The sequence below is a fragment of the Nematostella vectensis genome, chromosome 2, assembly GCF_932526225.1.
Source record: "Nematostella vectensis chromosome 2, jaNemVect1.1, whole genome shotgun sequence".
NCBI classification, from domain to species: Eukaryota; Metazoa; Cnidaria; class Anthozoa; order Actiniaria; family Edwardsiidae; genus Nematostella; species Nematostella vectensis.
In genome coordinates, this window is record NC_064035.1 from 13,776,814 (window position 1) to 13,790,104 (window position 13,291).

The 13,291-nt window shown below is 41.0% G+C and overlaps 2 protein-coding genes across 14 annotated transcripts in view; one reads left to right on the top strand and one right to left on the bottom strand.

Moving 5' to 3' along the window:
* LOC5521788 (collagen alpha-1(II) chain) overlaps positions 1–9,149 on the top strand; it is a 46,315-nt gene extending 37,166 nt beyond the window's left edge. For 2 of the 13 annotated variants that reach the window (XM_048723222.1, XM_048723234.1), the window contains 8 exons: positions 421–447; positions 1,349–1,417; positions 1,564–1,605; positions 1,743–1,875; positions 2,272–2,375; positions 3,154–3,228; positions 7,619–7,840; positions 8,796–9,149. In XM_048723222.1, the coding sequence (XP_048579179.1) occupies positions 421–447; positions 1,349–1,417; positions 1,564–1,605; positions 1,743–1,875; positions 2,272–2,375; positions 3,154–3,228; positions 7,619–7,840; positions 8,796–8,942 (819 nt within the window). In that variant the 3' untranslated portion in view covers positions 8,943–9,149. Of the gene's footprint in view, positions 1–420; positions 448–1,348; positions 1,418–1,563; positions 1,606–1,742; positions 1,876–2,271; positions 2,376–3,153; positions 3,229–3,390; positions 3,449–4,166; positions 5,600–5,790; positions 6,197–6,225; positions 7,294–7,618; positions 7,841–8,795 lie in introns of those variants that run through there. The other 11 variants (XM_048723224.1, XM_048723230.1, XM_048723223.1 and 8 more) reach the window with 11 other exon arrangements.
* A 1,821-nt stretch (positions 9,150–10,970) lies between these two features.
* LOC5521790 (Golgi-associated plant pathogenesis-related protein 1) lies at positions 10,971–11,952 on the bottom strand. Its single transcript, XM_001641518.3, has 2 exons — positions 11,892–11,952; positions 10,971–11,582 (listed from the first exon to the last, which is right to left on the bottom strand). Exon 2 carries the CDS (start codon positions 11,561–11,563, stop codon positions 11,120–11,122), a length of 444 nt encoding a protein of 147 aa, XP_001641568.1. The 5' UTR covers positions 11,564–11,582; positions 11,892–11,952; the 3' UTR covers positions 10,971–11,119.
* Positions 11,953–13,291: the final 1,339 nt, after the last annotated feature.

Here is a 13,291-nt window from a genome sequence, read left to right on the forward strand (position 1 = left end):
GATCGAGCAAGGCAGTGGGCTGCGGGTGGTTCTCAGCAATTGCAGGGCCGTAGTAGGGGGTGGGGCACTGGGGGCACGTGTCCCCCCCCAATATTGTCAAAAATCATAGGGAAAGACTAGAAGGGGCGTCGCTGCGCCCCCCCCCCCCCCCATATTTTACATTAATATCCATTTTCAAAGGAATTCATATATAGTAGTTTTGTTTCTTAAGCAATGCATTTTTATTATAACCAAAAAAGGAGCCCTAAATTTAGCCTTCAATATTTTTCAATGAATCTTCAAGGTTAATCAGTCCCTTTCTTTTGCAGAGTAGCAGTACATTACTAACTGAGTAATAGCCGAGATACAATACAATAGTTTCTTTAATGGAATGCCTTTTCAGTCCCCGAATGCCTTTTCTCATCGAATTTTCTTTTGTAGGGAATTTTACCAAGTGGCAATGCGCTGGTGAGTTGAGTTGGTAGTTGAATGTTCCAAACGACTCGTCGCAAGTCATATAAGCATATGGACATGTATTATATTAGGTTATTTAGTTACTCAATGAGTTGTTTTTTTCTATTATTTCTTTGACAATTTCCAGTATTTAGCTCACATAACACAGAAAGTCGGCAGAGCTCTGCCCTGTTTGGTGTTTGAATGAGTCAGTCATCTGCCCGTGGGCACGGTCTTTTATACCGCAGATGCGGCCCCTGGGTCCCCCCGCACCACATAGCTATTTAATGGAGTAGGTCTTTCTATAGGGTTCCTAAAGTTTCTTATATGGTTACATTAGAGTTCGCTCGTTCAGAATCAAATCCCGTTTTCAGTGCAAAGGGTACCGATCAAAGCTGTAGCAGGCTAGGTTAGTATCCTGTTGGGTACTTAGTACACGCGAGTATGCATTGTGAGCGGATTCTAGGATATTAGTCATGATTGGATTCTAGGATATTAGTCATAAGCGGATTCTTGGATAGTAGTCATGAGCGGATTCTAGGATATTAGTCATGAGCGGATTCTAGGATATTAGTCATGAGCGGATTCTAGGATATTAGTTTTGGATGAACAATAGGCATTTCTTTCCTGAGATACACCTCTTTCAAATAAGGTTGCACTCAGAGAATCCATGTTTTAACCCGCAATGCTTCATGGGTATTAAATAAGTAATAAGCAAATGAGCGAAAATCAAATCCAGGTTATGAAAGTTGTTGCTTTCTTGTTTATGTGCCTGTAAATATTATTCATATAGACCTGGATTCAGCTATTAATGCGTTACCCATAAGCCATTGCAGGACACGACAGATTCTCTCGTGCAAACTTATTTGAAATAGGTTTAAAAGCCCACTAACCGCGAAAACCTGGTTCTGTGTAGATGGACCGAATGCGCTCTTACGAGCTTGAATCACGCAAGCCTGATACACGTCTTTACCGCAGCATCTTGGTGAGTCTTGCATGACATCTGTTCGCCATCATGACATCTGTGACGTCACTTAACTCGTCACTGTTGTGATGTTGGTATCAGTAATGAAATGTTATCATGTGTGTGACGGGTAGTTGTACGATATTAACTGTATCACGCTGTTTTAGGGATTTAATGCCAAGGATCCTCAGATTCCCTTCATCACCAAGGTACCATCCTCGACAAAGATCTAATTCCTGACTTATTTGTTTTCTTGTGGGCACCTATTCTTTTATTTTTCACACCAGGATGACACTTATGCGTCGGTGTACATCTAAATTACTATATCATATGTCTTTCCCGCCAGACAACAGATGTAGACACGGCTTTCTGGTCTCTCAGTTTACGAGTTGGGCTTTTCAAAAATCCTCTTGGTACCCACAGGCATCCCGCGCGTACTTGCCGGGATCTAAAGCTTTGTAGACCGGAAGCCGAGAGTGGTAAGTACTGGGTCAAGGCCTGGCTAGACTCGGGGAAATGTCTAGCGCGACATGTAGCGTGCGAACTAGGATGTCTCAAAATGTTTCCTAGTTTAGCCACAACACCAAAGACATGTAGTGCGCGACAAATTTTGTAGAGCGCGACACGAAAATGTTTCAGTATCCGAGAAACATTTCTTTGTAGCTGCACAAGATTAGGCGCACTACAATGATTTTGGACACATGTCGCAAGCTACATGTATCCTAGTTCAGCCAGACCTTAACAGTCTGCCTTCAGCAAGTCTTAGGGAGTTTCTGCGGATATATACGGTCACGTTGTCGTTATATATACGGTCACGTTGACGTTGTGCTCCGGCTTCAAATTATTTGCGGATTCCTTTTTTTGTACCTTTGAAGGTCAATACTGGATAGATCCGAATGGTGGGATCACCGAAGACTCGATTCTTGTCTATTGCGACTTTGCTCTCAACGCATCATGCATCACTCCAAATCAATCTATGGTAGGGTGTAAATATGGTAGGATCTAAATAAGGTAGTGTGGTAGGGAGTAAATATAGTAGGGTGTAAAATGGTAGGATGTAAATATGTCAGTATGGTAGGGTGTAAATATGGTAGTATGGTAGGGTCTAAACATGGTAGTATGGTAGGGAGTAAATATGGTAGCATGGTAGGGTGTAAATATGGTAGGGTGTAAACATGGTAGTATGGTAGTGTGTAAATATGGTAGGGTATAAATATGGTAATATGGTAGGGTGTAAATATGGTAGTATGGTAGGGTGTAAATATGGTAGTATGGTAGGGAGTTAATATGGTAGTATGGTAGGGTGTGAATATGAAAGTATGGTAGGGTGTAAATATGGTAGTATGGTAGGGTGTAGATATGGTAGTATGGTAGGGTGTAGATATGGTAGTATGGTAGGGAGTAAATATGGTAGGGTGTAAATATGGTAGTATGGTAGGGTTTAAATATGGTAGTATGGTAGGGTGTCAATATGGTAGTATGGTAGGGTCTAAACATGGTAGTATGGTAGGGTGTAAATATGGTAGTATGGTAGGGTGTAAATATGGTAGTATGGTAGGGTGTAAACATGGTAGTATGGTAGGGTGTAGATATGGTAGTATGGTAGGGTGTAAATATGGTAGTATGGTAGGGTGTTAATATGGTAGTATGGTAGGGCCTAAATATGGTAGTATGGTAGTCGGGCTGCGCCCTCAGGCTGTTATACGGCGAACTGCCTCCGTCCTAGGTATTTAACCCTTAAATAATTGCTTTCCCAGACAGAGAGGAAGAAGTGGTACTCTGGCCGTGACGGTTATAAGTGGTTCGCCCAAGACCTTCATGGCTCCCAACAGGTAAGGAACGAATGAATGCACTAGACACGTCATTGTTGCAGTGTCAGTGATATATAATCAAGAATGATAATAAGTATCATATAATCAATATGATAATGATTAAATTTCATATTCATTGATTAAAATAAATGTCTTATAATCATTTCCCTGTGGCAATGGCAGTGACAACACTACAGTCGGGTCTTACGAAAACAGACGGGAAATAGTTGTCGTTCTTTAGGTAATGCGTCTTGAATTTAAACCGTTACATGGTTTGTTACATATCAGGGGCGCAAAGGGGGGCCGAAGCAAGGGTTTCAAGATAAGTAGGGGGGGGCGAATTCATTGCTCTTCCCTGCTCTTCATTGCTCATACGCAGCTGCTAAGTCCTGAGTTCATCTCTTGAGCAGTTTTACTACACTTCCGATCCCAGTCATTTCCTCTTTCTACGACTGCTAAGACCTGTGTTAATTACTTACGCAGTTTTACTACACTTCCGAGCGCAGTCATCTTCTCTTTCTACGACTGCTAAGACCTGTTTAAATTACTTACGCAGTTTCTCTTTCTACGACTGCTAAGACCTGTGTTAATTACTTACGCAGTTTCTCTTTCTACGACTGCTAAGACCTGTTTTAATTACTTACGCAGTTTCTCTTTCTACGACTGCTAAGACCTGTGTTAATTACTTACGCAGTTTCTCTTTCTACGACTGCTAAGACCTGTTTTAATTACTTACGCAGTTTTACTACACTTCCGATCCCAGTCATCTCCTCTTTCTACGACTGCTAAGATCTGTGTTAATTACTGACGCAGTTTTACTACACTTCCGATCCCAGTCATCTCCTCTTTTTACGACTGCTAAGACCTGTGTTAATTACTTACGCAGTTTTACTACACTTCCGATCCCAGTCATCTCCTCTTTCTACGACTGCTAAGATCTGTGTTAATTACTTACGCAGTTTCACTACACTTCCGATCCCAGTCATTTCCTCTTTCTACGACTGCTAAGACCTGTGTTAATTACTTACGCAGTTTCACTACACTTCCGATCCCAGCCATCTCCTACTCTTTCTACGACTGCTAAGACCTGAGTTAATTACTTACGCAGTTTTACTACACTTCCGATCCCAGTCATCTCCTCTTTCTACGACTGCTAAGACCTGTTTTAATTACTTACGCAGTTTTACTACACTTCCGATCCCAGTCATCTCCTACTCTTTCTACGACTGCTAAGACCTGTGTTAATTACTTACGCAGTTTTACTACACTTCCGATCCCAGTCAGCTCCTCTTTCTACGCCTGCTAAGACCTGTGTTAATTACTTACGCAGTTTCACTACACTTCCGATCCCAGTCATCTCCTACTCTTTCTACGACTGCTAAGACCTGTGTTAATTACTTACGCAGTTTCACTACACTTCCGATCCCCGTCATCTCCTCTTTCTACGACTGCTAAGACCTGTGTTAATTACTTACGCAGTTTCACTACACTTCCGATCCCAGTCATTTCCTCTTTCTACGACTGCTAAGACCTGTGTTAATTACTTACGCAGTTTCACTACACTTCCGATCCCAGCCATCTCCTACTCTTTCTACGACTGCTAAGACCTGAGTTAATTACTTACGCAGTTTTACTACACTTCCGATCCCAGTCATCTCCTCTTTCTACGACTGCTAAGACCTGAGTTAATTACTTACGCAGTTTCACTACACTTCCGATCCCAGCCATCTCCTCTTTCTACGACTGCTAAGATCTGTTTTAATTACTTACGCAGTTTTACTACACTTCCGATCCCAGTCATCTCCTACTCTTTCTACGACTGCTAAGACCTGTGTTAATTACTTACGCAGTTTTACTACACTTCCGATCCCAGTCATCTCCTACTCTTTCTACGACTGCTAAGACCTGTGTTAATTACCTACGCAGTTTTACTACACTTCCGATCCCAGTCATCTCCTCTTTCTACGCCTGCTAAGACCTGTGTTAATTACTTACGCAGTTTTACTACACTTCCGATCCCAGTCATCTCCTCTTTCTACGACTGCTAAGACCTGTGTTAATTACTTACGCAGTTTCACTACACTTCCGATCCCAGTCATCTCCTCTTTCTACGCCTGCTAAGACCTGTGTTAATTACTTACGCAGTTTCACTACACTTCCGATCCCAGTCATCTCCTCTTTCTACGACTGCTAAGACCTGTGTTAATTACTTACGCAGTTTCACTACACTTCCGATCCCAGTCATCTTCTCTTTCTACGACTGCTAAGTCATGTGGTCATCTCTTATGTAGTTTCACTACACTTCCGATCCCAGTCATCTCCTCTTTCTATGACTGCTAAGGCATGTGTTAATTACTTACGCAGTTTCACTACACTTCCGATCCCAGTCATTTCCTCTTTCTACGACTGCTAAGACCTGTGTTAATTACTTACGCAGTTTCACTACACTTCCGATCCCAGTCATTTCCTCTTTCTACGACTGCTAAGACCTGTGTTAATTACTTACGCAGTTTCACTACACTTCCGATCCCAGTCATCTCCTCTTTCTACGCCTGCTAAGACCTGTGTTAATTACTTACGCAGTTTCACTACACTTCCGATCCCAGTCAGCTCCTCTTTCTACGCCTGCTAAGACCTGTGTTAATTACTTACGCAGTTTCACTACACTTCCGATCCCAGTCAGCTCCTCTTTCTACGCCTGCTAAGACCTGTGTTAATTACTTACGCAGTTTCACTACACTTCCGATCCCAGTCATCTCCTCTTTCTACGACTGCTAAGACCTGTGTTAATTACTTACGCAGTTTCACTACACTTCCGATCCCCGTCATCTCCTCTTTCTACGACTGCTAAGGCATGTGGTCATCTCTTATGTAGTTTCACTACACTTCCGATCCCAGTCATCTCTTTCTACGACTGCTAAAGCATGTGTTAATTACTTACGCAGTTTCACTACACTTCCGATCCCAGTCATCTCCTCTTTCTATGACTGCTAAGGCATGTGTTAATTACTTACGCAGTTTCACTACACTTCCGATCCCAGTCAGCTCCTCTTTCTACGACTGCTAAGACCTGTGTTAATTACTTACGCAGTTTCACTACACTTCCGATCCCCGTCATCTCCTCTTTCTACGACTGCTAAGGCATGTGGTCATCTCTTATGTAGTTTCACTACACTTCCGATCCCAGTCATCTCTTTCTACGACTGCTAAAGCATGTGTTAATTACTTACGCAGTTTCACTACACTTCCGATCCCAGTCATCTCCTCTTTCTATGACTGCTAAGGCATGTGTTAATTACTTACGCAGTTTCACTACACTTCCGATCCCAGTCAGCTCCTCTTTCTACGACTGCTAAGGCATGTGGTCATCTCTTATGTAGTTTCACTACACTTCCGATCCCAGTCATCTCCTCTTTCTATGACTGCTAAGGCATGTGTTAATTACTTACGCAGTTTCACTACACTTCCGATCCCAGTCAGCTCCTCTTTCTACGACTGCTAAGACCTGTTTTAATTACTTACGCAGTTTTACTACACTTCCGATCCCAGTCATCTCCTACTCTTTCTACGACTGCTAAGACCTGTGTTAATTACTTACGCAGTTTCACTACACTTCCGATCCCAGTCAGCTCCTCTTTCTACGACTGCTAAGACCTGTGTTAATTACTTACGCAGTTTTACTACACTTCCGATCCCAGTCAGCTCCTCTTTCTACGACTGCTAAGACCTGTGTTAATTACTTACGCAGTTTCACTACACTTCCGATCCCAGTCATCTCCTCTTTCTACGCCTGCTAAGACCTGTGTTAATTACTTACGCAGTTTCACTACACTTCCGATCCCAGTCATCTCCTCTTTCTATGACTGCTAAGGCATGTGTTAATTACTTACGCAGTTTCACTACACTTCCGATCCCAGTCAGCTCCTCTTTCTACGACTGCTAAGACCTGTGTTAATTACTTACGCAGTTTCACTACACTTCCGATCCCAGTCATCTCCTACTCTTTCTACGACTGCTAAGACCTGTGTTAATTACTTACGCAGTTTCACTACACTTCCGATCCCAGTCATCTCCTACTCTTTCTACGACTGCTAAGACCTGTGTTAATTTCTTACGCAGTTTCACTACACTTTCGATCCCAGTCATCTCCTCTTTCTACGACTGCTAAGACCTGTGTTAATTACTTACGCAGTTTCACTACACTTCCGATCCCAGTCATCTCCTCTTTCTACGACTGCTAAGACCTGTGTTAATTACTTACGCAGTTTTACTACACTTCCGATCCCAGTCATCTCCTCTTTCTACGCCTGCTAAGACCTGTGTTAATTACTTACGCAGTTTCACTACACTTCCGATCCCAGTCATCTCCTCTTTCTACGACTGCTAAGACCTGTGTTCATCTCTTACGCAGTTTCACTACACTTCCGATCCCAGTCAGCTCCTCTTTCTACGACTGCTAAGTGACCGGGCCTCGCAAAAGATCACATATCATTGCCGTAACTCTGTTGCCTGGTACGACTCGAGATCACGTGACTTTGACAAGTCCATCAAACTCAAGAGTGGGAACGGCATCGAGCTATACGCAGCAAGCTCCAATAAATACAAGCCAACAATAATTAAAGACGACTGCGGGGTAAGACTCTGATCACGTTAGTATACGACAGAGTAACGTTAGTATACGACAGAGTATATAGCACATCTGTGCTCACCCGTACAATACGCACAGCTGAAAGTGTGGATTGCCAAGTGAAAAAAAAAACGAAAAACTCACGGCATTTAAAAAAATACCAAAACTCGATTTCCGAAGCATTTTTAGGGATGTGAAAGCCGTTGCGCCTAATAGTGATTTTACGAAGCCGATGCCCTTCTTCAGCCTCAAGCTTAAACCATTGATTCCTGGCTATTTTTGAGCTGAATTTACGAAAAACAGACTGTAAACAGATACCTCCCCCCTATTTTGAGTTTTTTTACAGCCCTTCAAATTCAAACACCGCTGCACCTAGTCAGTGGTATCCTAGCTTTCCAACAGTGCTTTGCGGTCCCATCTCTAATCCCTTGTCGCTTCGCTGAGGCAAGCACAAGTTGATGGTTGCTTGTATTTTTCATAAAAAATACAGCTAGAGCATATTGGGAGAGTGTCCTAGGACATCATGAAGTCTGATGCCTGAGTAACTTTATCTTGTTGTGTTTATATTGCATTTATGAATTTTTTGGGTTGTGGGTACTTCTCAAAGCCGGTACAGGCCGGTTGATAGGTCAATGTGTTATAAATGGCGAAAAAAGCAAGCCTCTGTAGCGGGTTGACCAACTGGATAGAACCCAACCCGCTGTAGCAGGTTGAGAGATCCTTCAAGCTCTTATTGAATACTAAGGTCCTCAAGCTGCTGTAGTGGGTTGACCAACCGGAAGGAAGCCAACAGGTTGAGTGTCAACCCATTACAGCGGATGGAGAACCTAGCTTCTATAGCATACTATGGTGCCCAACACCCTGTAGCTGGTTGTAGCCCAACCCTGGTAGCCATTTTTGTGGTGCTTCCGAGGAATTTAAGCCTGACAACTTTTTTTTCCCGAAATGCTTCCATTCGAAGGTGAAAGATGGTAAATGGCGCAAGACAGTGCTAGAAGTAAACACAGAAAGCACTCATCGACTGCCGATCGTGGACATCGCCGTGTTCGATATAGGGGACAGGGACGAAGAGTTCGGACTCCAAATCGGCTCCGTCTGTTTCTCTTGATACCATCCATATATGGCGATCCACGCCTTTAGGTAGATAGATTCTGTGCAGCAATGTTTCAAATAGACAAAACTCGTCTCCCTCGCAGCGGGATTCTATTTGTCTTTGATTTCTCCTTAGTAAGCTTAGAGCGACAGCTAAGAGCTTTTATTAATGTTGCAAGGAAGTGTATATAAGTATCGTGGAATAAAACTTATTGGGACTCTCTTTTGACTGGTTTGTCGTATTCGATTTTCTTGTGATAGTGATAAAGACATTGTGTAAAGTGTTTTTTTGAAATACCCCTTATGGTCTGAGATGTGACCAACTTATAAAATAACTTTTTTTTTCTGGCGGCCTGCAGATACACAAAATGCAATTTTCTTTTACTTGTTTAAAATCCGAAATTCTAAAACTAAATAAAAAAAGGATAGCCAAGAGTAGGTAAAAGTAATCTAGAAAGGTGTCCTTGAAAATTGATAACAAAGGTATATTAAACTAATTTTCGAACTTTCACCATGAACTGCAACTATTTAGGAATCAAACTACTGAAATGATTAAAAAATATCAGTTTTCGAATAGGTAATGTGTTTGAACAAAAGACATTACAGTGCATTATTGCTAAATAACTAGACCCTGCGCGCAGGGTTGACTGGGATACCTGAGATCTGCAATTTGATTGGGCATTGTGTTGTGACATTAATGACAAACATTCTACTGCCCACCACCTTTGGATATAATAAAAACATGTATAATCTTGTTCTATTGTATATGCCATATCACAACAATGGCTGGGGCAAGAAAGGTAAGAAGCATCATCTCTTGAAGTGGGGTAGACTTGAGGTGTGCTCCATTAAAGTAGATGGGGCTGATTGTCCTATCTTTTACAGGGTAAAAATCTTACAAATACTATCCCCGCAGCAGCGACAGCACCAAAAAAAAATTCAGGGAAACTGAGAATGTGAGAATGTTTTAACATTCATTAATATTTAAAAATATTTCTTAAACATTTCTTTGGTTCACTGCCCTAAATGTGCTATTTAATTTAACACCCAAAGTGAGCCATATAATATAATTTAGATTAAATTCATTATTTCATATATGTACGTGCAAAGTAAACAACAACATCTATTTATGCTATCATATTGTTTAAAAAATTTTATTTTGAAGTAAATGAGAGGGCTATAGAATATCCAGACTTATAACATATACATATTCTTAAGGATCGAGATCAAAAACACTACAATGTTCTATAAAATTAAAATGACATCCAATGAGGGATAAATTTATTTTAGGAAAACAAAACTTATCAAAAGGAAGGACCAAAATACCAAAAAATAAGCACCAAAGTACCAAAATAATAAATGAAATCTACTTGGTAGAAAAATAATGACATTCAATGAGAGAGATCAAGATATTTTATACTAAGAAAACAAAATGTGTCTTATGGGTAGCCAGTCAAGTGTCGCGAAGGTAGTCACTTCTTTGGGATTCATCCATAGCGATTTGTAGGAGACGATTTTCATCAATAAGCTTCAAAATACTTCCACTTCAAAATAAAGTAAATAAAATTTAAGGTAAATACCTCAAGTCCATTCATGAGTGTCCAGAGAACATTTTATTACGTCTTGAAGTAAACTGTATGTGTCTAAAGCAGGCCTAACGTGTATCGGGTCCCTTAGTCGGGTCGCAAATGCAAACTCGAGTAAATACGGCGAAATCAATCCGGCTTGATATGATTTTGCACAATTACTTGATAGAGATTGAGACTATTATAATATATGCAGTAATGAAATCGCGAATCGTGCCTTCAACTGCACAAATAACTTGGATCTGAGAGCTGGAATCTCAAAATCAAAGATGGCGGCCATGACACAGTTTTAAATTATGCAGAATCAGCAAGCCTGTGGGGGGGTTAAAGTGGGGGGTCATTATTGTAGTCAGTAGTAACCATGTAAACATAACGTATACCACGACAGTCTAAGGTCTTTGCTAAAAAAGGTCTAATGTTTTTGCAACAGAAAGTAAGGAAAAATAAAACATTTTCAATGTTTTTTAAATATTTTTTAATTCAGTGCATTGTACTCTTAACTGTTCAAATTCATTATTATTATATTCTTAACAGTTCAAAACACTAGTAGTACCAGTATTAAATTTCTTCTTAACATGAACTTTAATGACGCCACGAGAACTAGACTTTACTTCTTGGGGAGCACGTTCTCGGCAAACTGCGATAGAACATTCCCAGCAGGCTTATAGCGCCCAACCACAAAGACACTCCCATCAGCCCCTTCGGCACTCGCCATGGCGACTTCCTTAGTGCCCTTCCACACGACTTGGGTGAAGTGCCCAGTCCCACTCTGCCAGCCAGGCTTGTCAAACTTGTACTTGCTGATTTCTGAATACCACTCGTCCACGATGTCCCCCGCGTTGATCTCACTGGGAGAGCACATGTATAGGTTTTCGCCCTGGCCTGGCCGTGAGTCTGCGCTCGAGTGCTCTAGCCTACCATTCTTGGCGATATGGTTAGCCCAGACCTGCGCATCCGCGGCCAGCTGAGCAGACCACGTCACCTTAGGGGCCTGGTGCTTGGCGCGGAGCTCGTTGTGCACATCGACGCAATCTTTTTGGAAGTTGGACATGTTGACTTTGTGGCAAAGCCTTGGAAAAGGTATGCAATGGGCTAAAATCAGTAAAATAACACTAATTGTTTTCCATCTTTAAAAGGTTATTGTTATAATATATCAATGGCCGTAATGCATTATTCGTAGAGTCGACTTGAGAGCCAAGTTGCAAAAGAAATTCAAACATCTTTGGTAAAAACATCTTTTGTAAAATGGGTAAACATCTAAGACCATTAGATTAAGAAAATGAGTTAACTTCTAAGACTATCAGACTAAAAAATATGAAAACATCTGACCATTAGACTAAAAAATGGCTATCACTATAAGGACAAATGTAAATGCTTACCTTACAAGCTTCTTATTTCCAACGCAGGGAGCTGAAAGAATATAAGTCCTACCAAAAATCGCCGTGCTATTTATAGCATTTTGCTAAATGGGTCAAACAAGTAGACCACGCCCACACTTTGTCAAAGTTTCAATGTTATCGTTAGCAATGATTCATTTCTTTTTTCAATTCTAAAACAAGGCAAAAGAAATTGTTTTGTGGTTTTATAATAACGTGGAGGCAGGCCTCTGTAAAAGCTTGGATGGCGCCTCGAAAACAACTATTGAATTGATCATTCTTGACTTTGGCCTTTGAATGGACACTTATTATTAACACGCTTGTGGGTTGAAGAGCTTGTGGGTTGAAAGTTTACTAAACGATAAAAAAAAAACACCTATATATTAGAAATCTACGGCACTGAGAACTCCCTATACCCTAATACTTATTTACCAGATATAAAGTTTTTAAAAGATATATAGCAGATGTGCACAGCTTTGCCTTCTAACATGTTGATCTAATAAATAATTACTAGCAAATTAAATCCGCAGTTAAAAAAAGTACTTTGAAATAATGAGCACAACAACATTGAATGCAGAGTTGAAACTCCTCCGCCTACTAAGTCAAAGCCCAGACTTTAATAAAGTTCGAAGTTTGAATGTTGTCGCTAGAATTTTTTTTTCATCCTTAAAAGGAAAAACAGATCCTGGTTTTGTGGTTTTATAATTACGTGGAGGCAAGCCGCTAACAATGCTTGGATGTCGCCATCTATTGAATCGATCATCCTCGACTTTGCCTTTGAATAGACTTTTGTTAACACGATTGTGGGTTGTAAAAGAAAGCAAGGCACCAAGAAATTCCTATTCCCTCCCCCTCCTCCCGACAAAAAGTGCACCCCAATCTTTTTTTCCGTTTTTTTTTCTGAGATATCCAATTATTAAATTCAAAATTTAAAGATCGAAACAAATTAAATTCGATATTGAACTTATTGGAGCACTTTGAAATAACGACCAACAACACCACAAGAACATGATAACAGAGTTGATTGTTTCTTGTGTAACCAAGACGTAGCCTTCGACCGACTTAAGGCATGCAGCGCTATATTTCTAGGAATATCGTGGCGCGCAAAAGTGCATTGGATCGGGTTGCGCACGCCGTCGTCCCAAGTTAGCCTAGCATGGTTTTCGTTTGCGATAGCAGACAACATTTCTTAGAACCGCACGTATTTCTAGGAAATTATTTCTGAGAAAGCAATCTTTGATATAAGGTAACATATTGCACATACACACATTTTATTAAGAGCAAAATATCAGGTAAAACAGCTTGATGGCGGCAGTACGACTTGATTAACAAAGCATCACAAAGCATAAAGAAACATCACAGACAACGTCTTTCCCGCAACTCGAATGGCTCTTACCACTTAC

Coding starts and splice junctions, on each gene's coding strand:
- LOC5521790 (XM_001641518.3), bottom strand. CDS start 11,563: ATGTCCAACTTCCAAAAAGATTGCGTCGATGTGCACAACGAGCTCCGC.